Source organism: Amblyraja radiata, chromosome 13 (genome assembly GCF_010909765.2).
Source record: "Amblyraja radiata isolate CabotCenter1 chromosome 13, sAmbRad1.1.pri, whole genome shotgun sequence".
Lineage (NCBI taxonomy): Eukaryota > Metazoa > Chordata > Chondrichthyes > Rajiformes > Rajidae > Amblyraja > Amblyraja radiata.
Genome location: NC_045968.1, coordinates 1,727,258 through 1,751,213, shown reverse-complemented (window position 1 = coordinate 1,751,213; position 23,956 = coordinate 1,727,258). Strand labels below are relative to the sequence as shown.

The 23,956-nt window shown below is 44.9% G+C and overlaps 1 protein-coding gene across 1 annotated transcript in view; it reads left to right on the top strand.

The window, feature by feature from the left end:
• The window catches only part of per2 (period circadian regulator 2), a 55,871-nt gene extending 33,417 nt beyond the window's left edge, over positions 1–22,454 (top strand). Inside the window, exons 14-23 of the mRNA XM_033031089.1 lie at positions 192–294; positions 1,555–1,720; positions 2,169–2,275; positions 2,754–2,912; positions 8,816–9,082; positions 9,782–10,491; positions 11,549–11,723; positions 12,427–12,526; positions 18,207–18,357; positions 21,463–22,454. Coding sequence (XP_032886980.1) covers positions 192–294; positions 1,555–1,720; positions 2,169–2,275; positions 2,754–2,912; positions 8,816–9,082; positions 9,782–10,491; positions 11,549–11,723; positions 12,427–12,526; positions 18,207–18,357; positions 21,463–21,675 — 2,151 coding nt within the window. The 3' untranslated portion in view covers positions 21,676–22,454. The remainder of the gene's footprint in view (positions 1–191; positions 295–1,554; positions 1,721–2,168; positions 2,276–2,753; positions 2,913–8,815; positions 9,083–9,781; positions 10,492–11,548; positions 11,724–12,426; positions 12,527–18,206; positions 18,358–21,462) is intronic.
• Positions 22,455–23,956: the final 1,502 nt, after the last annotated feature.

The following is a 23,956-nucleotide window of genomic DNA, read 5'->3' as shown; positions in this document are numbered from 1 at the left end:
CTCTTTGAATGCAGTTGAAAATACTGCTTTAACAATTTTCTGCCATCATTAGTTCATTCAGCAGTTGGCACTAGTACATCCTGAATTCTCTATCTAGTTTTGTTGCGTCTCAAAAGCAGAATCTGCTCTTGAGCAGTCAGTAATTTTGGGAGGAAATCATTAACCTTTAGTCCCATGTCTCTTTCTTTCAGATGGTGGTTTGGAAAGCTGGTAAAGATGCCCACACAGAAAGAATTCGAGGGCTGACAGAATTCAATAAAATAAAGAGTGAATCAAAGTGTAGACACAAAACTGGTAAATAGACTTGAGTATTTTGCAGTCATTATCTAGGCATGTACATAAATAGTTTAAACAAATTCTGAGTGAAAAGCACCTTGAGTCCAAGAATGACATTTTCCATTACAGCTGTGCTTGTTTCATTCACTGTTATTCTGTAAATATGGACCCGGTGTAGTCATTTGGGGTTACATAGAAAACATCAATGAAAGGAACAATGTAAAAATGGTAGGTACACACAATTGCTGGGGAAACTCAGCGGGTGCAGCAGCATCTATGGAGCGAAGGAAATAGGCGACGTTTCGGGCCGAAACCCTTCTTCAGACCATGTAAAAATGGTGCTATTTGCCTTTAAATACTTTGGGACTACAATTTGACTTGAATATGTATACTTTTTTTAATATTCAGCTCCTACCATTTTTGAGAACCAACTTCACACAGAAGAATAAGATGAAGGGAGTCTGGCTATAATACATCTAGCTTCATTTTGACTGAAGTATTTGAAAGAACAGCCAATTTAATTAAATAGGATCTGTTTTTTTTTTAAATTAAGAGAAAACTAACAAAAGACTTGATCTCTCCTTATTTCAGAATTTTACGCTTTGTATTTGTTTAAATAAAAGCATTGGTAGGGTTTATGGGTTTGTAAACCAATGCATGTCATTCTAAAAGTGGATGTTCGCCCTAAACCTAGGAACCATATTTCAGTAAAGTACCTCTGCCATTGGATTATCTGAAATTTACCGTTTTTTTGTTGTTGTTTTTTTTGTTTGTATTTTGATCCTCAACTCATCATAAATGGTTGAATCATCTGTGAGTCCAATGATAAAAACAAGCAGCTCGATTGGATAAGTCTGCTGTCATAACAGCTGTACCACAATTCACATTTTCATTGAACTCTAGTTCCGCTGTGATCTAAAGCATTAGCTTTTAAAACACAAACTCTGCATCTTTTCCAAGTGTGTGCACACATCATAAAGCCTAAAACAGAAACTCTGAAAGTATTTCAATATTTTGCTGCATTTGTACTGCCTCTGACAATGGTTAAACACACAAAAAAAAACTTGTTTGGAAAAGGGATTTTATTTCAAACTGTAGATGTTATGTCATTTAGTTTTTAATCTCTTGCAGCTGAGAAACTGTCTGCCTTTTTTGTACTCCATGTGAGGGAATCTTTCTGAAAATAATCCATTTTAGCTGTAATCCTGTTTCAAAACCATTGGAAGCTTCATATTATACACGCCTTGTTCTCATTGTTGAAGGGCATATATTTTGCAGGAACACAAAAAGAGACAAGTAGACAGACTAAAGATGTTAAAGCCAGCCCATCCAAGGGTAGTGGAACCAGTAGTGCTGGAAAGAACATACTCATGGATGGACCAAGATGTGAGGAACATTCTGGATATTGCTATCAGCAAATCAATTGTCTGGATAGTGTCATAAGGTGAGTGGCACTCTGGATCTGAACAAATGTATTTACCATAAAATTTAGATTTGGATATCCTCTGCTATTTAAGTATAAAAAATGCATGGCATCTTTTACATCCAAGGTTTATTGTTTTACCTGAACCAAGTCATGTTCGACAGTGTTGCACACTTTCAATGCCACACTGAAGCATCAACTATGTTCAGAAGTTAGCCTGATGGCCTTCTGAGTCGGGCGAGACTACACCATTGCCACATTGACCCTTTTGACTTGCAAGATCAGAAAATATTTGCTTCATCACTAACGTTTAAAACGCACGTACACACTTTTGTCTTGTGCCCCTTTGTAGATACACCAGAATACTGCTTTAAAGTTGAGAGAAAAGTGATTAAATAATGTGTAGAATTAGTCTGTTTCACTCTTTTCTGTCACCTTATTGATTTTTGTTTCTTTGGCATTTTTGCAGATATCTGGATAGCTACAATATTCCATGGACTACAAAACGAAAGTGTGGATCTTCATCGCCATCGGATGACGACAAACAAAAAGTTGATATGGTGAATGATTCTAAAGGTATTTAATGCTAGTGCTGTATTTACCAAATCTGAAATTGAAGTGTTTAGTTTTGTTAAAAAATTAGCTACCAAGCTACAGAATGTACGGAACATCTGACGATTCACAGATTTAATCAGTATGGTGCCGTGAGGTTTCTGAGGCTTATTAGCCTATCTTTATTGATTTAAAAACAAACCCAGATGCTAGAGACAAAATGTTGGAGGTCACAGAATGTCACGCAGCATCTCTGAAGAAAGAAACAATTATTATTCCAGTTCTGATCAAGATCTGTAAAATTAAGTCTGTTTCTATCTCCAAGGATGGTGCCTGATTTATTAAATATTTCCATGTTTTAGTTTTGTATATTTTTTTTTGCCCAACATTTCTTAGTCATTTAGTAACCACTGAGTGTGTATCGAAAGTATGTTTCACAGTCATCCATCGGAGGTAAAGTATAAATGCGAGTATTTGATCTGCGGAAATGCTTTCCTTGTAGCTCCATTAAAGTCTGCAAAGAAGATGCCTTCTGGAGCGGTTGTTGGCACACTTCTGGCACCACGTGCCTTGCGAAGGAAGGCAGCGAGCATCATCAGTCCAGGAAGTTACAGAAGCACCATTGTTCATGTGGGAGACAAGAAAACGCAGGCAGATGCAGGTACTACAATCACCTTCTAAATGATCTCTCAAGAGGAGGCGCAAGATAATCAGTTGGTTAATACACGCACTGTAAGCATTTCTATGAAGCTTCAATGTCCTGACCTGAGCATGGAAGGAGAAGAATATTGATTTTTAGAGACCAACAAAGGTAATATTTAATAATTTCACAGCACCCACAACTTTTGGGGTTTTTTTAGCACACTTGACATAGCAAAATCGTTTTGCAGTATCTCACGGGAATAAAATGTCATTAATTGTAGGGCACATAAAGAGATGGTAGGGCCATTGCTCAGAAGCTTGGTCTAAAAGGTAGAGTTTGTGAAGGACACAAAGTACTGGAGTAACTCGGCAGGTCAGGCAGACATGCTGAGTCACTCCAGCACTGTGTCCTTTTGTGTATAAACCAGCATTTGCAGCTCCTTGTATCTAGATGTGGTGAACATGTTAAGTTAGGAAACTTGAATGGAGGTGGAGAGTTTTAGTTCCATGGGTTAGGGCCTTGGCAACTGAACACATGATCTTCCAACATGGAGCAATGAAGAGACACAGAGAAGCGTGGATTACTGTGTAAAATATACCAGAGGAGGCTACAGGGGTGGAAACGACTCTGTGGAAGAACTAAAGTTTTAAATTAGAACTATTAGCGAGCCAGGTTCCAATGTAGATTATCAGGCATCAAGATGGTGAATGAACAGAACTTACTGTGATTTTAACCTTGTGATGGCCATTTAGTGTGATTTATGGTAAAAAAAAATGTGAGTTCTGGAGGCATAAGTAATTTTTATTTCCCAATTGAGGTGCCCTTCTGAAGAAACAATATTAGCTCCACAGGCTATACCACAATTTCTGAATGCTACCTGTAAAGGAGTGATAGCTGGCACACTGTAACCTTTACTGGTACTTTAATATAGCACATGGCACACACGTCCCAGCACTGACTGCATCCAGCCTTCAGGCGTACTGGGACCTAGTGGGAGGAACAAAGGGAGGATACTACAGTTATACTAATATGATGGGGCGTGGTTAGTGGTGATGAGGTAACTACATTATAGGTTGCATGCATAACCCATCTACATCCTTCCCCTTACAATTTAAACAAGTTACAACAGTGGCAGGTTTATTATACAGAACCTGCAAAGCTAAGCATACTCTCCGTAGCGAGCCGGAGGTTTTACAATCCGACCCGAGCGAGTGCGCACAGCACCTTCACCCTCCCCACCCGAAAGAATAGGAGGAGGGACAGGAACAGAAACAGGAGGGGGAGAGAAGGTGGGTGGAGAACCCAGCTTGGAGGGGGAACGGAGAGGCACAGGTGAGCCAGGTGAAACAGTAGGGGTAGAACGAGTGGAAGTGGGAGAGAGAGAAGACCTTGCAGGGGACAACAGAGCCTGGGGAGCAAACCCGGGAGGAGCAGGGGGGGGTACCCGAGGCAAAAGGACCGACCGTGGCATGCAAGGAGCAGAGGGTACGTTAGTGGAGGAAGGCTCGACACGCGATGGAGGGGTATACGGAATCGCAGGAGGTGGTTTGGGCTCGTTAACCGCCAACAGGTGCTGGCGGCTGCGTCGGTATACAGTCCCTTCGAAATCCACGAGGTAGGATCGTGGCGCGCTGTCAAACCCGACAACGGTGGCAAGTCGGGAATAGCCGGTGGGCGTCTGCAAACGGACGACCTGTCCAGGCATCAGTGGCGAAAGAGGGCGGCAGGATTTATCATGCGAGCGGCGCTGGATCTCGTGCTTCTGGGCAATGCGTTGTTGGACATCAGCAGGCTGCAGGACTTTGGGCATCAGGGACTGCTGGGCAATAGGCATCGGAGGACGAATAACTCGGGACATGAGTCGCTGGGCAGGGGATCCCATGGTACTGTCTCTGGAAATGTTCCGAAGATTCAGGAGACCCTGATAGAAATCCCCGTTCGAGAGGCGGGATTGTTCAAGCAGGTGCTTAGCGCTGCGGACCGCCCGTTCAGCTAGACCATTGCTCTGCGGGTACTCCGGGCTGCTGGTGAAATGATTAAAGTTCCACTTTGCAGCAAACGCTCGAAACTCGGCGCTGGTAAACTGGCGTCCGTTGTCTGTCTGCAGCCGGACAGGGGAACCAAACGTGGCAAAGTGACGGCGAAGTTTGCTGATCACCATCTCGGAGGTGATGGCAGGGAGGAGGTCCACCTCGAACCAATTCGAGTAAGAGTCTACTAGCACAAGGTATTGCTTCCCACGCCAGTCGAAAATATCGGCAGCCAGAGAAGACCAGGGCATGTCAGGGGCAGGCTGCTGCAAAAGCGGCTGTCTTTGCTGATGCGGGGCAAGAGAGTTACAGTCCGGACAGGAATCCACCCTGGCCTGGATGTACTTAGCCATGGCCGGCCAGTAGTACTGTTCCTGGGCATGTGAGATAGTGGCATCTGCCCCGGGATGCCCCATGTGGGCGGCGTCAAAATACAAGCCATGCAGCGAAGCAGGGACTACAACTTTGTGTCCTTTGATAATAATACCGTCCCGGAGGACCAACTCATCGCGGACTAAAAAATAGGGGTGGACGCTGGCAGGCAACGAATTCCGTTTGGTGGGCCACCCGCGCTTGATGACAGCAGCAAGCTGCTGCAGGTCGGGGTCGTTTGCGGTATGTGCAACCAAGCACTGTAGTTGCTGAGAAGGGACGAAGTTAACGTTAAGTACCTGTAAGTCCGACTGCTCGAAGGGGTGCCGGTCGCAGGATGCCCGGGGGGCCCGGGACAGCGCATCAGCCACATGCATCTCGGTGCCCCTCTTATATGTGATTTTAAAGTCAAAGCACTGTAGCTGCAGCATCATCCGCTGTAGCCTTGCTGGAGCACAGTGTATGGGCTTGTTCAGTATCGTTACCAGTGGCTGGTGATCCGTCTCAACGGTGAACCTGGTGCCAAATAGGAAGTCCTTAAACTTCAAACACGCGAAAACCACCGCCAGCAGCTCCTTCTCTATCTGAGCATAGCGCTGCTCTGTGTCCGTCATGGTCCTAGAGGCATAGGAGATGGGCAGCAGCGAGTCATCAGTGTGGGGTTGCAGGCAGGCAGCACCCAGTCCAAAGCGAGAGGCGTCACAAGTGACCATGATCGGGCGCCGTAGATCAAAGAACTTCAGGGTAGGTGTGCTGACCAGCCTCGTCTTTAGCAGGTCGAACGCCTGCTGGTGGTGTGGAACCCATGCCCAGGCAATGTCCTTTTTAGTGAGCTGTCTCAGGGGTGCGCTCAATTCACTGAGGTCGGGGATAAACTTCCCCAGGTAATTCACCATACCCAGGAAACGCTGCAGACTGACAACGTCTGTCGGGGCGGGCAGCTCTGAGATGGCGCTGGTCTTTTGCGGGTCTGGCTTTAACCCTTGGGCCGTGAAAATGTGGCCAACGTATGTGACCTCAGGCACCCGGAACTTGCACTTTGACCGATTAAGCTTCAAATTTATCTGCCGAGCACGGTCCAAAATCCGTCGGAGGTTGCGGTCATGTTCGGCCACATCCCTCCCATAGACCAGTATGTCGTCCACAATGATCGCGCAGGGCAGACCTGCAAACAATTGTTCCATTGAACGCTGAAATACCTCGCTGGCGGAGTTGATGCCGAACGGCATCCGCAAAAACTTAAACCTGCCGAAGGGCGTGCTGAACGTGGTCAGGTCCGTGGAGCGTTTGTCCAGGCGTATCTGCCAGAACGAACTTCTGGCATCGAGGACGGAGAACACTGGCTTGTCCCACCTGGGCGGCAACATCTTCGACAGTCCTCATGGGGTAGTGGGGCCGTTTAATCGCCATATTCAAGTCCTTGGGGTTGATGCATACCCGTATCTCATTTTTTTCTTTCTTCAACGTGGCGACCATGGTGGAGACCCATTCGGTTGGATCGCTGACAGCCTCCAGCACTCCCATGTTGACCATGTCTTTCAGCATACTTTCCACCTTGCCCTTCATGGCGAACGACACTCTATGGGGTGGACGGATCACAGGCTCCACAGATGGGTCAGTCGCGATCTTGTACACCAGCGGCAGCTTCCCCAACTTGTCGTCAAACAAGTCTGGGTATTCAGATAGTGGATCCATCACAGCTTGCACCTCGTGGACCGTACGGTCAAACGACACCAGACCAAGATCCTGGCAGGCCTGGTTGCTCAGCAACGTCACGCAGTCACTGTCCAGAATAAAGAAAGACAGGTCCTGGGAAGATTTCTGCAGCACGCAGTGGAAGGTCGCCCTCCCCACAGGTGTTAGTTCCTCTCCCCCATAGGCACGCAAAACAGAGCGATCTGCAATCAGCAGCTCAGTCTTCCTTATCTGGTGGAACAGCTTTGTTGACATTATGTTCACTTTCGCTCCCGTGTCCAGCTTAGCAGAGAAGGACTTGTTGTTTACAGTTATATTCACAGAAGGATCAGGGAGGCGAGATCGGCTGTGGAGGAGAGTGTAAATACTTACATCTCCCGTGGAAAAGCTGAGCTCAGAGTCGGGGGCAGCGTCAACAGAGGACTGAGAATCCATCTCGCTATCAACTTGCAGAAGGTTGTTTAGGAGTTGTCTGGGAGCTGAGGGCACTTTCCCACGGGACCGGCAGGCAGCTGCAAAATGGTTCCTTCTCCCGCAGAAATTGCAGGTCTTCCCAAGGGCTGGGCACTGTGATTCTGTGGAGTGCACGTAATTGCAGTTTGGACACTTTTTTGATCTCGGGTCCCGGGATGTACGAACGGGCCGCGGTGGAGGGCGAAAGTTGTCCCTCATACGACGTTGTCCAGCAACACCAGTTAGATTTATTGCTCGGCTGTCGGAACCCCTCTGTCCATGAGGAGGGGTGACCACTTCGGCAATGCGGCACGCATGCATTGCCTGAGTCAGGGTTAGGTCAGGCCGTTGCAGTAGGTCGGCACGTAGCTTCTGATCAAGCATGCCAGTGACGAGAATGTCTCTGGTGAGCTGGTCGCGCATGGTTTCAAATCGGCACCGCTGGGCAAGGTGCCGCAGGTCGGCGATGAAACACTCAACAGGTTCATCCGGCTGTTGCTTGCGTGAGAAGAACCTGGCCCGCTCCAGTATACGGTTGGAGGGCAGGTCACATATCTCCGCGAATTTGCGCAAAAGACATACCGGGTCGTCGGCCGATTCAGCTGGCTCGACCGGCTGGTCGTTGTCATCCAGGACCGCTGGTTCGTAGACAAAGGCTTGAGCTCTCTTCATTGCGTCGGGACCGGCCAGGTTGAGCAAGAGTGATGCTTTGACCGCGGCTGGGTCGTTCCGGTGCGCAATATTGACGTAGTGAGTGTAGTCCATCACAAAAGTCGACCATCGCTCCGCAATGTCAGCGTCGAAGGCAAGGGGAGATGGCTTTCGGCATGAGGATGCCATGTCAAGGGAATCCCAACACTGGGCACTAACGGGGACAAAATAAATGAAAACCGGTAAACGGGAAGCGCGAGTTTTAAACTTCTGACGCCATGTAAAGGAGTGATAGCTGGCACACTGTAACCTTTACTGGTACTTTAATATAGCACATGGCACACACGTCCCAGCACTGACTGCATCCAGCCTTCAGGCGTACTGGGACCTAGTGGGAGGAACAAAGGGAGGATACTACAGTTATACTAATATGATGGGGCGTGGTTAGTGGTGATGAGGTAACTACATTATAGGTTGCATGCATAACCCATCTACACTACCCATGTGTGTACACACAACACATGTATTTGTTTCCCCACTACCAATGCCCAGATGTGTGGTTGCTAGTTCCAGCAATGCTTCCACGGTCAAAATCATGCCTGACCAACTCAAGCACTTGCTCATTAGGGAAATTATGATGCCATTATTGTTGATGCACTTGCCCTCATGCAGAAAAAACACCCTCTTATGCATACAATTTTAAACTTAAAATCCTGACAGAAATCCTATTGGAAGATGGACTTGGCATTGCAGATCCAGCAGAGAACATGACATCTGCTACACTGGTCACCACAGCATCTTCTGTGAATCCGGAAAAGAAAGCATTCAAGAAACTCGGTCTCACCAAAGAAGTTCTAGCTGCTCATACACAGAAAGAAGAGCAGATATTTTTGAGCAAGTTCAAGGAGTTGAGTAAACTAAAACCATTTGGAGCTACTTGCAAATCCTCTTTGCAATATCGGCACAAAGGATATTCAAGGGATCATGGTAAGATTTTACAAATAAGGTTTTTTTAAATTAATTTTACTTGTAAGCATACAAAATGTGTTGCGGTATATGTGTGCTGTCCGGGCTGCCACATGACCATCTAGAGGCTAACAATAAGACACACACCCAGGTCTGATCACCCTGCGGTGGGCCTGCCTCGACTGAGGGTGTCTTGTGATAAAAGGCCGAAACACCCAGTGACGTTGAGGTACACAACTGAAGATGTGTCTGTTAGCAAATTCACCTGGTGGTCATACCCAAGAATGTCAATTGTAGTGAAATCTTAGGGATTGTAACATTCAGTCCTACTAATCAATACGATAAGAGACAATTGAGGATCAATGTACCATGTTGCATTTCAGGCTAAATTTAGCATATGATCCTATGAATTTTTTTTTTTTGTTAAATTCTCATGGAGCCTTGCCTGTTATCATAGTCATTCCAGTTGCCTCATAGAACTTTTACAAATTGCTTCTTGGACGATCTGCCAATGTCTTGTCTCTGATCGTTAAAATAAGTTTTAAATGTGGAGAATCTTAGTTTGAGCTTCAATTTTAAACCGTTAATTTCAGGAGTTGTGGGACCTGTATCTATGTCACTCCTTTCATCAACCTTCAGCCACTTGCTTTTCAAAATACAAATGTCCAGAATAAGGTTAGAAGCAAATGCTTACAACTCTCCCTCTTGTTTCCTCTCGAGGATTTGCGTGGAACCGTGGAGAGCCCACGCACAAAAAGAGCATGAAGAGTAGGAAGCCGAGAACGAAGCGCATCAAGCAGCAAGGATCATCAGATGGCGCGGCAAGCGGCAGAACCAATCGTAGACTCCACCCTTGGCCCGCACCAATTACTGCAGTCATACCTACCTACCAGCTGCCGATGTATCCAACCCCTGGGGGCATGCCTTTTGTAGCCGACCCATCTGTGGCCAACGTTGTTGCTCACGCTCTTTATTACAAACCTCAGACTCCACCATTTCCCGCGCCCCTCGTATCCCCGCTGGTGGCAGTTGGGTTGCCCAATTACGTCATGTCTCCGGGACCCGAGACGAAGCTCCAGCCAATTTTTGTAAATACGCCGCCATTCCCTACGCAACCGAACCTTTTACCCGCGTGGAATTTATTCACGGCTCCGGCAGCCTTTACACCGCAGCAGCGTGACCAGCCAGCAGACGATGAGAAGCTTTCACCTGCACCAGGGCGTCAAGGGCAACAAGGCCACACTTCCCCTCCAAAATCCCATTCTAGGTACATTTCACCTTTGCAGCTGAACCTGCTGGATGTGGGGCCCGGATCTACAAAAGCAATTGGACTTGTAGCTGGAAATGAATTAATGGTGGACCGAAGAGTAATGACAAACAACATGAACGGTACAAATGTAGACACCATTGAGAAGAATGAAGCAGATCTTGTAAGTGGCGTTCAAATTATAAACAATAATTGGATTAAATTTCTGAGAAAAATAAATTGAGAAAATTGAGGACAGTGTAAATAGCATAAAGTCTCTGAGCTTTCCTTCCTGCATCTGATGCACTTGTGCATGAATTGTGGCTGGCTGTCGCTTCTACCAGGGGGATTTTGATATGCGCCTGCTCACCCCTAGATGTGAGCGCTTGTTTAGAAGAAGATATTCATCGTACTCCTGAGGTCTTCAGGATTAGCCAAGGTGACCACTCTGAGCTGGTCCCACTCCCAATCTGTGAGGTCCTCTTCTGGAAACAGATTTGAACTTGCCCACTCCTTCATTGTAACCCTTCCATTCCCTCCCCTACCTGTTCCCGATCCGATTCACTCCCTCAATTCTAGCACCCATCCCCCATTGCCATCTTCCAACGACTCTGCATTCAACCACTAATCTATAGACCTGACACTTCCATGCCACTCACACCGACTGATCCCCTGGCTGTCAGCAATTGACTTCAGTGGCACATGATGCCAATTGCCCAGTGTCTGAAGCTCTCTGTCCAAGAATAAAGTGGGGAGAAGACATTGTGTCTGGAAAAACTGTTCAATGGGACAACGATTTAAAATTGACCCATTAAAAAAAAAAAAAAAAAAATCATCCATACTTCTCCATTATAATTTCCTGTGTTATTTTTAAATTGCGTATGTTGCATCCTTTTTAGTTCTCTTCCTCCTAACCCCCCCCCCCTCCCCCATCCCACTTCCCCGTACTTTGTTTTTTCATGGTGAGAAGATGAATAAGCAACAATATTTAGACATTTGCCATTAACCTGTGGTCCATCGGATTGTCTCCTGGACAGTATTGGTAGCCTACATTCTCCTGACGATACACAAGACTGGTGCCCCATTACTCAGTAACACCATGTGCTGTATACCATGTCCAAAATGTCTGTAGCAATTCTTTAATTTTTTTAAATTCTCCATGCAGCAGTTTGACATTTTAATTAATAATATATTGCCTGTCTGATGTGAACATTGTGGGGGTTTTTTTTTGCTCTCTAAAGAATGAATCCCCTGCTGAAGCCCAGAACAGTGACTCTCGTTCCACTTCCACTGACATGCTGAAGCTGTTATTGCAGTCAGACATCGACTCTGCCGGCTCGGGGAGTATGGAATCGACACGGTCTGCTTCCTCGGGCTCTCCGTCCAATGGTTGTGGAATGTCCGGAACTGACACAGGTAACTTTGTCCTTTTGCCTTAACCTAACCCATGATGTAACACTAACAACGGTGCCTGAATTATCTGTGGATCTATTCTTTTTAAAAAAAAAACAAAAGATCAATGTCGCCCATGGTTTTCTTTGCGTAAGAGCTTGTGTAAGTTAACTGACAGGTTGCTTTTGCTTGGGGTTGGGTGACAAAAATAAATAAACTGCACATTAGATCAGACCATCTATTGCTCTGGAAGGAGTTAACCTGTTTAATAGAATACATTTCCGACCATGGCAACACTCTGAAAGCATTTTCCAGGGCTCGACAGTCCTTGAAAGTCCTGGAATTTGAATCTGTTTTTCAATGCCTTAAGTCCTTGGATTTATCATGGAATTATCACTGGAAAGTCATTGAAAATTCACCTTTTTTGATAAAAAGTATTCATTCATCTAATGTGGCGTTTTTCCATTGTTTTTAATGCGTCTTTTTGATTAAAAGTCAGGAAACATTGTTAGATATGTTTGTTAATGACATTCCCTGCAGGAGGGCGGGGAGGAGCACTAGGGCCCAGCAGAGTCGGACAACGGTGGTCTGATCTAGCTGACAAAGCCCAGATCCTGTGAAATAATTAAAATGGAGTTTTTATTGATTCCGTTTCCTTGCCCTCTTTTTATTCTGTTGCTTCGTCGAGCCACTAGCCGATTTATTTTTCTATGTTTGCCATGATTAGGTAGAAGCTGCTTGAGCAGCAGGAAATATTTTGGAAGCAACGACTCTGACAATGAAAAAATAGATGAGAGATCCATGATGACCTATCAACTACCATTGAGGTAAGTGCCGAAAATCCAAATTTTGTTGACTGTACTTCAAAAGCTCTCCATATTGTTCTGTCTTAAGGCGAAAGATCAATAAGGTCATGTATGCATGGAACCAAAGAAATGGGTGAGGTGTTAAATGTGTTTGGCTTCACAATGGAGAAAGACATAGAATCAAAATCACACTTTATTCACCAAGTATGTTTTGCAACATACGAGGAATTTCATTGGCCAGGTCAGTCATACAATTAAAAGCAACAGATCACTCACAAACACATTTTAACATGAACATCCACCACAGTGACTCCTACACATTCCTCACTGTGATGGAAGGTGAAATAAAGCTCAAGTCCCTTCCCTTAGTTCTTCCTCGGTTGTGGGCCTCGAGCCCCCATTGACGGGACGATCGTGACTCCCCGTAGCCAGAGGCGTTTGGGCTCTCTGCATCGAGACGATCAGCTCCCGCATCGGGGGGATGTCAGCTCCCCCGCGCCGGGCGATCGAACCTCGCGTTGGGGCTGGTCGAACCTTCTGCGACGTTGGAGCTCCCGACTAACCTCTCCCGACTGCAAGCTCTTGATGGTAAAGTCCGCGGTGGTCGCGGTGGGAGTGATCCCAAGCAAGGGATCTGCTCCGAATTTAGGTCCGCGCCTTGCGGTCGGACTCATGACAGTCCAAGGAGGCTTCCAGCTCCAGCGATGGAAGGCCGCAGAGCCCGGAGAATGTGATCCGAAAATTAATCACATCTCCGGCAAGGTTGAACTTGGGGAAAAAAAAGTTTCCCCCAAAGGTACACAAAAATGCTGGAGAAACTCAGCGGGTGCAGCAGCATCTATGGAGCGAAGGAAATAGGCGACGTTTCGGGCCGAAACCCTTCTTCAGACTGATGGGGGGTGGGGGGGAGAAGGAAGGAGGAAGGAAAAAGGGAGGAGGAGGAGCCCGAGGGCGGGCGGATGGGAGGGTGGGAGGAGACAGCTCGAGGGTTAAGGAAGGGGAGGGGACAGCAGGGGCTAGCGAAACTGGGAGAATTCAACGTTCATGCCATCCGGACGCAAGCAACCCAGGCGGAATATGAGGTGCTGTTCCTCCAATTTCCGGTGTTGCTCACTCTGGCAATGGAGGAGACCCGAGAGGACCGAGAGGTCGGATTGGGAATGGGAGGGGGAGTTGAAGTGCTGAGCCACCGGGAGGTCGGGTAGGTTATTGCGGACTGTGAGCGGAGGTGTTCGGCGAAACGATGTAAATCAGCTGACATCTAGAGCAGCGGATGCAGTAGATGAGGTTGGAGGAGGTACAGGTGAACCTTTGTCGCACCTGGAACGACTGCTTGGGTCCTTGAATGGAGTCGAGGGGGGAGGTGAAGGGACAGGTGTTGCATTTCTAGCGGTTGCAACGGAAAGTGCCCGGGGTGGGGGTGGTGCGGGAGGGAAGGGAAGAATTGACAAGGGAGTTGCGGAGGGAGCGGTCTTTGCGGAAGGCAGACATGGGGGGAGATGGGATGATGTGGCGAGTGGTGGGGTCACGTTGGAGGTGGCGGAAATGGCGGAGGATTATTTGTTGTATTTGCCGGCTGGTGGGGTGAAAGGTGAGGACTAGGGGGACTCTGCCCTTGTTGCGAGTGCGGGGATGGGGAGAGAGAGCAGTGTTGCGGGGTATGGATGAGACCCTGGTGCGAGCCTCATCAATGGTGGCGGAGGGGAATCCCCGTTCCCTGAAGAACGAGGACATTTCCGATGCCCTGGTGTGGAACGTCTCATCCTGGGAGCAGATGCGGTGGAGGAATTGGGAGTAGGGGATGGAGTCTTTACAGGGGGCAGGGTGGGAAGACGTGTAGTCCAGATAGCCATGTGGTCAGTTGGTTTGTAGTGTATGTCGGTCAGAAGTCTGTCCCCTGCGATGGAGATGGTGAGATCAAGGAATGGTAGGGAAGTGTCGGAAATGGTCCAGGTGTATTGGAGTGCCGGATGGAAGTTGGTGGTGAAGTGGATGAAGTCAGTCAGTTGTGTGTGGGTGCAGGAGGTGGCCCCAAAGCAGTCGTCAATGTAACGGAGGTAGAGGTCGGGGATGGGGCCCTGGTACGTATTGAACAAGGATTGTTCAACGTACCCGACAAAGAGGCAGGCGTAGCTGGGGCCCATGCGTGTGCCCATAGCTACGCCTTGTGTTTGGAGGAAATGGGAGGAGTCAAACGTAAAGTTGTTGAGGGTGAGGACCAACTCCGCTAGGCGGAGGAGAGTGTCAGTGGCTGGGTATAGGTTGCTCCTCTGGTCGAGGAAGAACCGGAGGGCTCCGAGGCCATCCTGATGGGGGATGGAGGTGTAGAGTGACCAGACATCCATGGTGAAGATGAGGGGGTGAGGGCCCAGAGAGTGGAATGCGTGAAGGCGGCGGAGAGTGTCTGAGGTGTCTAGAACATAGGTGGGAAGGTATTTGACCAAGGGGGATAGTATGGAGTCAAGGTATGTGGAGATGAGTTCAGTGGGGCACGAACACGCAGAGACAATGGGTCTGCCGGGAGGACCGGGTTTGTGGATTTTGACGAGAAGGTAACAACGGGCCGTGCGGGGCTGGGGAACGATGAGGTTGGAAGCTTGGTCGGGCAGGGCGTGGGAATTGATGAAGTCGGTGATGGTGCTAGATATGGTGGCCTGGTGCTCGTCAGTGGGGTCATGGTCCAAGGGTAAGTAGGAGGAGGTGTCCGAGAGTTGGCGCGTGGCCTCAGCTTTGTAGAGATCTACGCGCCAGACTACCACGGCACCTCCCTTGTCGGCTGGTTTGATGACCCAATCTGGGTTGTTGCGGAGTGATTCAATGGCAGTGCGTTCAGGGGGGGGAGAGATTGGAGTGAGACGGGAGTGGAGAAGTTGAGGCGGTTGACGTCGCGGCGGCAGTTCTGGATAAAGAGTTCCAGAGCCGGGACTTTCCTCCGATCCCCTCCCCCCACATTAAACAAACCGAAGAACATTCAAACAAACTTTAAACACACTAAAAAAATAACAAAAAGAATGGGAAAAACGAACAGACTGCCGGCAGGGCAGCCATCCCCCCAGCGCCCCTGGTGGAAAGAGGTTAGTAATGATCTCTTCGAGAGATCTGCATTACAGAAGAGATGGTGCCAGTGGTGTTAAAACATATAAAAGAATAAAAATCCCCGGGACCAGACCAATAGGATCCTAGAACGTGGTGGGAAGCAATTGGTAGCCACTGGCAGAAATATTTATATCATCTCGCCTGTATCTGGGCTAGTCTCACATGGTTAGCTCACGTTCTATTCCTGTTGACTCCACAGAAATAAAAGTAAAACCCATACAATAATAGGCAGGCAGACAACCAATGATGCCATCTGACCCGCCAAGGCCCATGTGTCAACAAAGTCCTGGCTGCAGAAAGGAAAGAAACATAGAAACATAGAAAATAGGTGCAGGAGTAGGCCATTCGGCCCTTCGAGCCTGCACCGCCATTCAATATGATCATGGCTGGTCATCCAACTCAGTATCCTGTAAAGAAGAACAAGAAGTTTAGTTTAATGCAGGGAAAACCTACAGGGAGAATACTCAATTCATTTTGAGGGTATGAGAATTGGAATTGCACTGACCAGAAAGAATGTATTTATAGTATGGCATTGGGTCATGTTTTCTAAGCAGTGCTTCGAATACAATAAAACTTTGTTAGTACAGCACAACTTGGTGCTAGATTGAGATTTTTCTTTTGGATATCACTCTCATTATTACCTCAAAGCACATCACTTGTTTTGGGTGTCACATAGTGGCATAATTTTTCCAGTGAACCCTGTGAGTTTTAAAAGGGAATTGGGACTCTGAAAGTAAAGAGAGCATGGGAGTCTGGGCCACGTGACCAATGATGTTGGTGAATCCAGCAATTAGATGGCAGGTTATCAGAGTTGCACTTCAATAGAATTTTTAATTCAATCTCCACTTTTCCCCTTGTGGTGAAGGTGTTTTTCCTTTCTGCAGTATGTCTACTTGATTGCTAGCAGTTCTCTTATCACATTTACTTATTTTTTAATCCCGCTTGGAGTGCATACTGTCGTTGTGTCCTTGGGCAAGACACTTCACCCACCTTTGCCTGTGTGTGAATGTGTGTGAGTGATTGGTGGTGGTCGGAGGGGCCGTAGGCGCAGATTGGCAGCCACGCTTCCTTCAGTCTGCCGCAGGGCAGCTGTGGCTACAGAAGTAGCTTACCACCACCGAGTGTGACTGAGGAGTGAATGAATAATGCGATGTAAAGCGCCTTGAGTATTAGAAAGGCGCTATATAAATCCCATCCATTATTATTATTATTACACACTGGCATGTGGTTTAGCTGGTCGATGGCTGGTAGTTTGTTCAACCATGGAGGTCATCCAATCTAAGTCGAGTCTAGTTTTCACCCCACATGCACAGTCGAGGCCAAGTTCACCAAATGTCAATTAGTGGATGTATCTCTGAGATATTTTGAAAGTTCTACTTCAAGGACCTCTCCATGTTTGTGATGCTTCAGCCTTTGCCATGGGTGAGATCAACTAATTATTTTAAGGTTCAAGGTTTGCGTCAGTAACATTAATCTGTCGGGGGAGTTTACGGGATTTCTAATCCTGGCAGTGAGTAAATAATTTAATTGATCTCCGAGTCCAATTTTGTCCGAAGAGTAGAGATGCCCAATTGTATTTACAAGGTAATAATCTAATTGCAAGACCGGTAATCTGATCTTTGGGTCTTGGATAATACAAAGATCCAGCATAACATTAATAATTCATAGCCCTCTGAAATCTAAAGACAAGAGAATCATTCTGCGCTATCTATTTCATAATATATTATATGCAGTGTAGCTCTATGTCTGGTTCCTGCACTATGTTTCTGCCAACATTAACCATTAAAGTTAATAACCCAGTCTTTGGCCCATGAAATAGAAACACTGTCACTTTTATCTGGAATTTGATCCTGAGACCTTGTATCTCTGTGCTATCAGTGAGCTAGCTGCCCGTTTCCAACTCTTTATGTTACTTGAGTAGCAGTCCGTCTGCTACTGAAACGCTCGTACAAATTGACTTATCCCATGTCATCAGGACAGCATTTCCCTCGACTCTTTTTAAACTGGGCTGCTCAAAACTCTGGTGCCCATCTTCTAGCTTGCCGCTAGTTCTCATTACCCATCACCCACAACTTGCTGACTTAAACTGATCCCTAACCCTAAGCATCAATCCTGAATTTAAGATGTGCTTAAGTGTGATTCCAGTATTTGAACAGTTAATGTGTTCCATCTGCTTCCAATTCTCTTCAGATTTATTCTTCACTTTATCTGGAGCATTAACTGATTGTTTTAAACGGGTTACACGGTCGTTAAAATGGAAAATGCATTAAACACCATGCATGGATTGTGCAGTGAAATGTTAGTTCTGAGTGACTCTGCCTTGCCAATCATTTTGTAGAGAGATGGCTGAGTTTCATATGTCAAGCATATATGTTGCTGATGTGTTTAAGAAGGAACTGCAGATGCTGGAGAATCGAAGGTAGACAAAAGTGCTGGAGAAACTCAGCGGGTGCAGCAGCATCTATGGAGCGAAGGAAATAGGCAACGTTTCGGGACGTTGAGTTTCTCCAGCACTTTTGTCTACATATATTGCTGATGTTTTTTTATAATATTTATTATCTCCCAGTGCAGTATAATCAACATGCCTTTCTTTCTTACAAATCAGGGACATTGAAACTGTTTTGAAGGAGGACAGGGAAAAGCTGAAAGTGATGCAGAGGAACCAACCCAAATTCACAGAGAGACAAAGAAAAGAAATTGCTGAGGTCTCACCCTGGTTTATAACGGGTGCACCACCAAAAACCATTGACATCATGGTAAGAACATTTTTAACTTCCTTAACTTGGCAGGAGAAATGAATTATAATTTCATGATAAAATCTGCACCCATTTTTATCACCTGCATTCCATATTACCTGATAAAGCTGCTGCTTGTAAGGCTCAACAATATATTGCAAATCCTATTTATTGAACATCATTGACCGCACTATGGGAATTATTAATAGCTCTGCTACAAACCAGCCTTTGTCTGTCCCTTGTTGGATTTCCAACAATGGGGTTAAATTAATGGCCATGTTTTGTATTTGAGTATTGTTACAGTTTTCCAAACTTATTTTATGTTTAAGATAGACATAAAATGCTGGAGTAACTCCGCGGGACGGGCAGCATCTGTAGAGAGAAGGAAAGGCGGGCGTTTCGGGTCGAGACCCTTCTTCATACCCCCCTTTTTAAGCAGCAACAAGGGTCCAGACAGGCTTTCCCAACTGTATAAACTGTGTTGTGATCTAATCTCTCGTCATTTATATTATGGTCCCAAGTTTTAATATTATCCAAGGTTTAATATAATACTTCATTTGCACTCGGACTTGGATTAAATTTCAGAAATGAAAAGCTCCTTAAGCAGGTGGTTTTACAGTTTTTATAGGAGCGCATAATCTGAAACTGAGGTAATTTCCCATAATAATATGGCAGTATTTAAAAAATTATAATTTTCCCTATCCCCTTCCCAATAAATTCCAAATGAGGTAAAATACATGAATTGTAGAAATTAATTATTTGAGTGATATAAAGCATGAAAAATGTTTTTGTTTTATTTGAACATTTCCAAACTTTCAGAAAAGCAGTGCAGTGTGAATGCTGGAAATCTGAGCAAAAAGAGAAATTTGTGGAAACTCAATTTAAGAGTTTAGTTTAGAGACGTTGCGTGGAAACAGGCCCTTTGGCCCACCCAGTTCGTGCTGACCAATGATCACCCATACACTAGATCTATCCTACACACATAGGGACAATTTTGGAGAAGCCAATTAACCTACAACCAGCACGACCTTGGAATGTGCAAAAAAAAACCCACACGGTCACAGGTAGAACTTACAAACTCCTTACATATAGCACCCGATGTCGGGATCGAAACCGGGTCCCTGGTGCTGCAAGTTAGCAGTTCTACCGCTGCACCATTGTGCTGCCCCTTGTGGAGAAAGAAATTAGTACTTTATGTTTCAGGTCAATGTTGTTTCATCAGGAATTTAGGAGTCCTGCTTGCTCCACAAACACAGATTGTCTCTCCTCCCTGCCTTAAGCTTCTCCCCTTCTGCACTTTAAGGTCTATTAGCTCTCTTCCTAAGTTGTGATGAATGATTCTTAGCCTAAAGTATTAGCTCTAGATGCTGCCTAAACCGAGTTGTACCAACATTTTATATTTTTAATTTACTCCCACATATTTGTAGAACACAAATTGTAGAACATTCACAAACACGAAGATAGACACAAAATGCTGGAGTAACTCGGGCAGCATCTCTGGAGAGAAGGAATGGGTGACGTTACGGTTCGAGACCCTTCTTACAAACATGACATTTGTGTTTGGATCTGCTTATGTGACACCCATGAAGCAGTAAAAATCACCCAGAGTATGAAAACTTCAACTGTAGTGTCTGGACTCAAATTTGAATGGAAATCTCCTGGGGTTTTTTTGCCATCCATAAAGAAAATACCTCAGCCTGCAATAAAACTGACAGCACTCTGATCTGTTTTGTATTTAAATATCCTCAAGCTGTTATTTTAAGAATCCGAGACTTTGCAGTGCTCTTTGTGAATCACCCATTAAAAGCAAGTTGGGATCAATTCCCAACTTCTTGTCTGAAATGCCATAAAATTTAAAGTGTGCAGAATTTATTATAGAGAGCAATTGTACGCAGGTATGCAAGTAAAACACCTTTTTATACCGAGACAAATTTGACCTGCCCCTCGTGACACATCACTGAAGAAAACTCTATGGTAATAATAAATGTGGACTAGGAATTTTGTCAGTGAGTGGACTGGGCTCTCAATTTAATGTCATTGTTTCAAACAAAATAAAAATTGGTAAATGCATTTAGTGCACATAATGGGGGAGATGATCAAATAAAGCTGTGATTACTTCTAATAAGCATTGTCCACATCTTTAAGCATTAGACTTTACAAAGCAACCTTTATAATTGTCTGACCCTTAACGTCACCCATTCCTTCTCTCCAGAGATGCTGCCTGACCCGCTGAGTTACTCCAGCATTTTGTGTCTACCTTAGATTTAATCCAGCATCTGCAATTCTCTCCTACACATAATTGTCTGCCCGGTGAATGTTTTCGTTCACTGCTTTCCTGCAGCATTTAGTTCAGTATTGTACAATTGGTTAAAATAAATAGCTACAGGGTCTGCAACTTTTTGGCAGACAAGAAAATTAATTATTAAGGTAAGACTCCGGTTAGCATCCTGGATAAGCGATGTTTTGGGTCGGATCGGGACTCTTTTTCAGACTGAAATGTCACCTATCCACGTTCTCTAGGGATGCTGCCTGATCCGCTGAGTAACTCCAGTATTTTCTGTCGTTCCTTGGTAAACGAGCATCTGCAATTCTTTGTATCCACAAATCAAATATTAACATGGACTATTGGCTGTCATGTTTGAACTGAATATAGTCTTAGAATCGGGCTGCCGTAGCGGCGACTGCAGAGGCCTCAATAGGCCCGAGTATGGGTGAACCGGGGATGGGACTGGACTTTTGATGCCTTCCCTCACAGTGGGAACCATTGTAGGGGGGATGTTTTTATGTTTACTGTTAAATTCATTGATGTTGTGTCTTATCTTTATTTGTGTGCTACAATGCAAGTCACATTTCACTACACCATTTGGTGTATGTGATCATAAATGTCCTTTGTCCTTAGAATCAGCTCCTTTTATTGTGATTCCTTTTGAAGCTAATGTTGGCTATAATTTATAAAATGACAACTAATTTTGGGATTGTTCCTAATGACATAAAAATTATAATGTAATGGTAAGAATAAAAAGGAAGTAATATATGCCACTGCTTGTACTCTGAATGATTTTGTTTGTATGGAAGGTGTAGAATTTGTCTTGTGTATATATTTGATTGTAATTCTTCTTAATTTAGGATAGGATCTTCCCTGAGAAAAATGCATCACAGAACATTTCGTCAGCATTGGATACGGAAATCCATAATCTGGAGTTTAGTGGACTGAATGACCCAGGACACGATGTTGGTTTTCAGGCCACGAACATTGCAAATGAAGGGCAAAACCCTTCAGGAAGTGCAGACCCCAACCTGGCAGTAGAAACAAACACATTTGGAAACTCTGCAAGTTGAGGTCTTCATCATGTACAAACGGACACGTGCTTTCTTGGTATGAATGCACAGAGCTCTTTTTTGGGAGTTGATGAAAATTTCATCTCACCTTAAGTTGAAGAAATTACAGTTTGAAGAATTTTTGGGGGAAAAACTTTGTGTTATTTAATAGCATAAATTGTGTTGTGTCATGTTGAACTACTTATGACTATCTACAGTTTTTTAATGTACATGTCCATGGAATCCAGTATTATTGTATCTGATATTCTTGGAATCTTTCAAAGTATCAATGTCTGTTGTAAATGAATTGGCATTTTTTGATAATTTAGCCATAAAATTAATTTTATAGTTCTTGATGCTTGTTCATTTTAGCTTCTAGATAAATATCCTTGTGCAGGCTTGTAATCCAATTTACAAAGTTTCAACTGCCAGTATACTTTTGTTGTCACATACATTAGGACAGACAATGTAACAGAATGTTCCACTGTGTGGAGATGTACACAAGAGATTTTTTTTTTAATGGGCTATAATAATAATAATTATTATAAGTTGAAACAAAATGCATGCAGATTGCTGGACCTAGCATTTCCGCTATTCACTCTAACTCATTCTAAATTGTGGACACCAATTTGAATATGTACTAAGTTTGGAACTTTAACATTTTCGGTGTATTCCAATGAGCTCCAAAGTCCAGAAATGTAAACACTGGTGAATGGAAGCTAATCTTTGTGATTTTGGATGAAAGCAATAAACAGAGAGCATTAGAAATATACAAATAAACCAACAGAGCTGTTTAGAGATCATTTGTCCCGATTTTAGAGTTATTATAAGGTCCAGACTTCATTAAATCCTCCACATTAAAGCTATTTTTTTAATGAAAGGCAGTGATGCCATTGCTGGGTGTCAAAGATCTTGATTATGCACAGTGTCTCTTGTCAAAACATACAATGTTCTCATCTTCTTAGTATGTCTTTTTTTAAAGTTGTTTTTCACAAACCACCCTATATGTGACTCCTCTGTTTTTGTAATTGTTAAGACTGTAGAAAGTGCAATTTCGTTCAAACCAAGCTGTTTGAATGACAATATAAAGCATTCTATTCATAAAGTATAAATTGCAAATAAAACACAAAGTACTTGTGCTATAACGCCAGGATAAACATAGAAACATAGACAATAGGTGCAGGAGTAGGCCATTCGCCCCTTCGAGCCTGCACCACCATTCAATATGATCATGGCTGATCATCCAACTCAGTATCCTGTACCTGCCTTCTCTCCATACCCCATGATCCCTTTAGCCACAAGGGACACATCTAACTCCCTCTTAAATATAGCCAATTAACTGGCCTCAACTACCTTCTGTGGCAGAGAATTCCAGAGATTCACCACTTTCTGTGTGAAAAATGTTTTTCTCATCTCGGTCCAAACAGATTTCCCCCTTATCCTTAAACTGTGACCCCTTGTTCTGGACTTCCCCAACATCGGGAACAATCTCCCTGCATCTAGCCTGTCCAACCCCTTAAGAATTTTGTCAGTTTCTATAAGATTCCCCCTCAATCTTCTAAATTCTAGCGAGTACAAGCCGAGTCTATCCAGTCTTCATATGAAAGTCCTGACATCCCAGGAATCAGTCTGGTAAACCTTCTCTGTACTCCCTCTATGACAAGAATGTCTTTCCTCAGATTAGGAGACCAAAACTGTATGCAATACTCCAGGTGTGGTCTCACCAAGACCCCGTACAACTGCAGTAGAACCTCCCTGCTCCTATACTCAAATCCTTTTGCTATGAATGATAACATACCATTCGCTTTCTTCACTGCCTGCTGCACCTGCATGCCTACTTTTAATGACGTGTACCATGACACCCAGGTCTCGTTGCATCTCCACTTTTCCTAATCGGCCACCATTCAGATAATAGTCTACTTTCCTGTTTTTGCCACCAAAGTGGATAACCTCACATTTATCCACATTATACTGCATCTGCCATGCATTTGCCCACTCACCCAGCCTATCCAAGTCACCTTGCAGCCTCCTAGCATCCTCCTCACAGCTAACACTGCCCCCCAGCTTCGTGTCATCCGCAAACTTGGAGATGTTGCATTCAATTCCCTCGTCCAGATCATTAATATATATTGTAAATAGCTGGGGTCCCAGCACTGAGCCTTGCGGTACCCCACTAGTCACTGCCTGCCATTGTGAAAAGGACCTGTTTACTCCTACTCTTTGCTTCCTGTTTGCAGCCAGTTCTCTATCCACATCGTTCAACATAAGCGCTCAACTAAGAAAACAAAGCCCGTAACCAAAG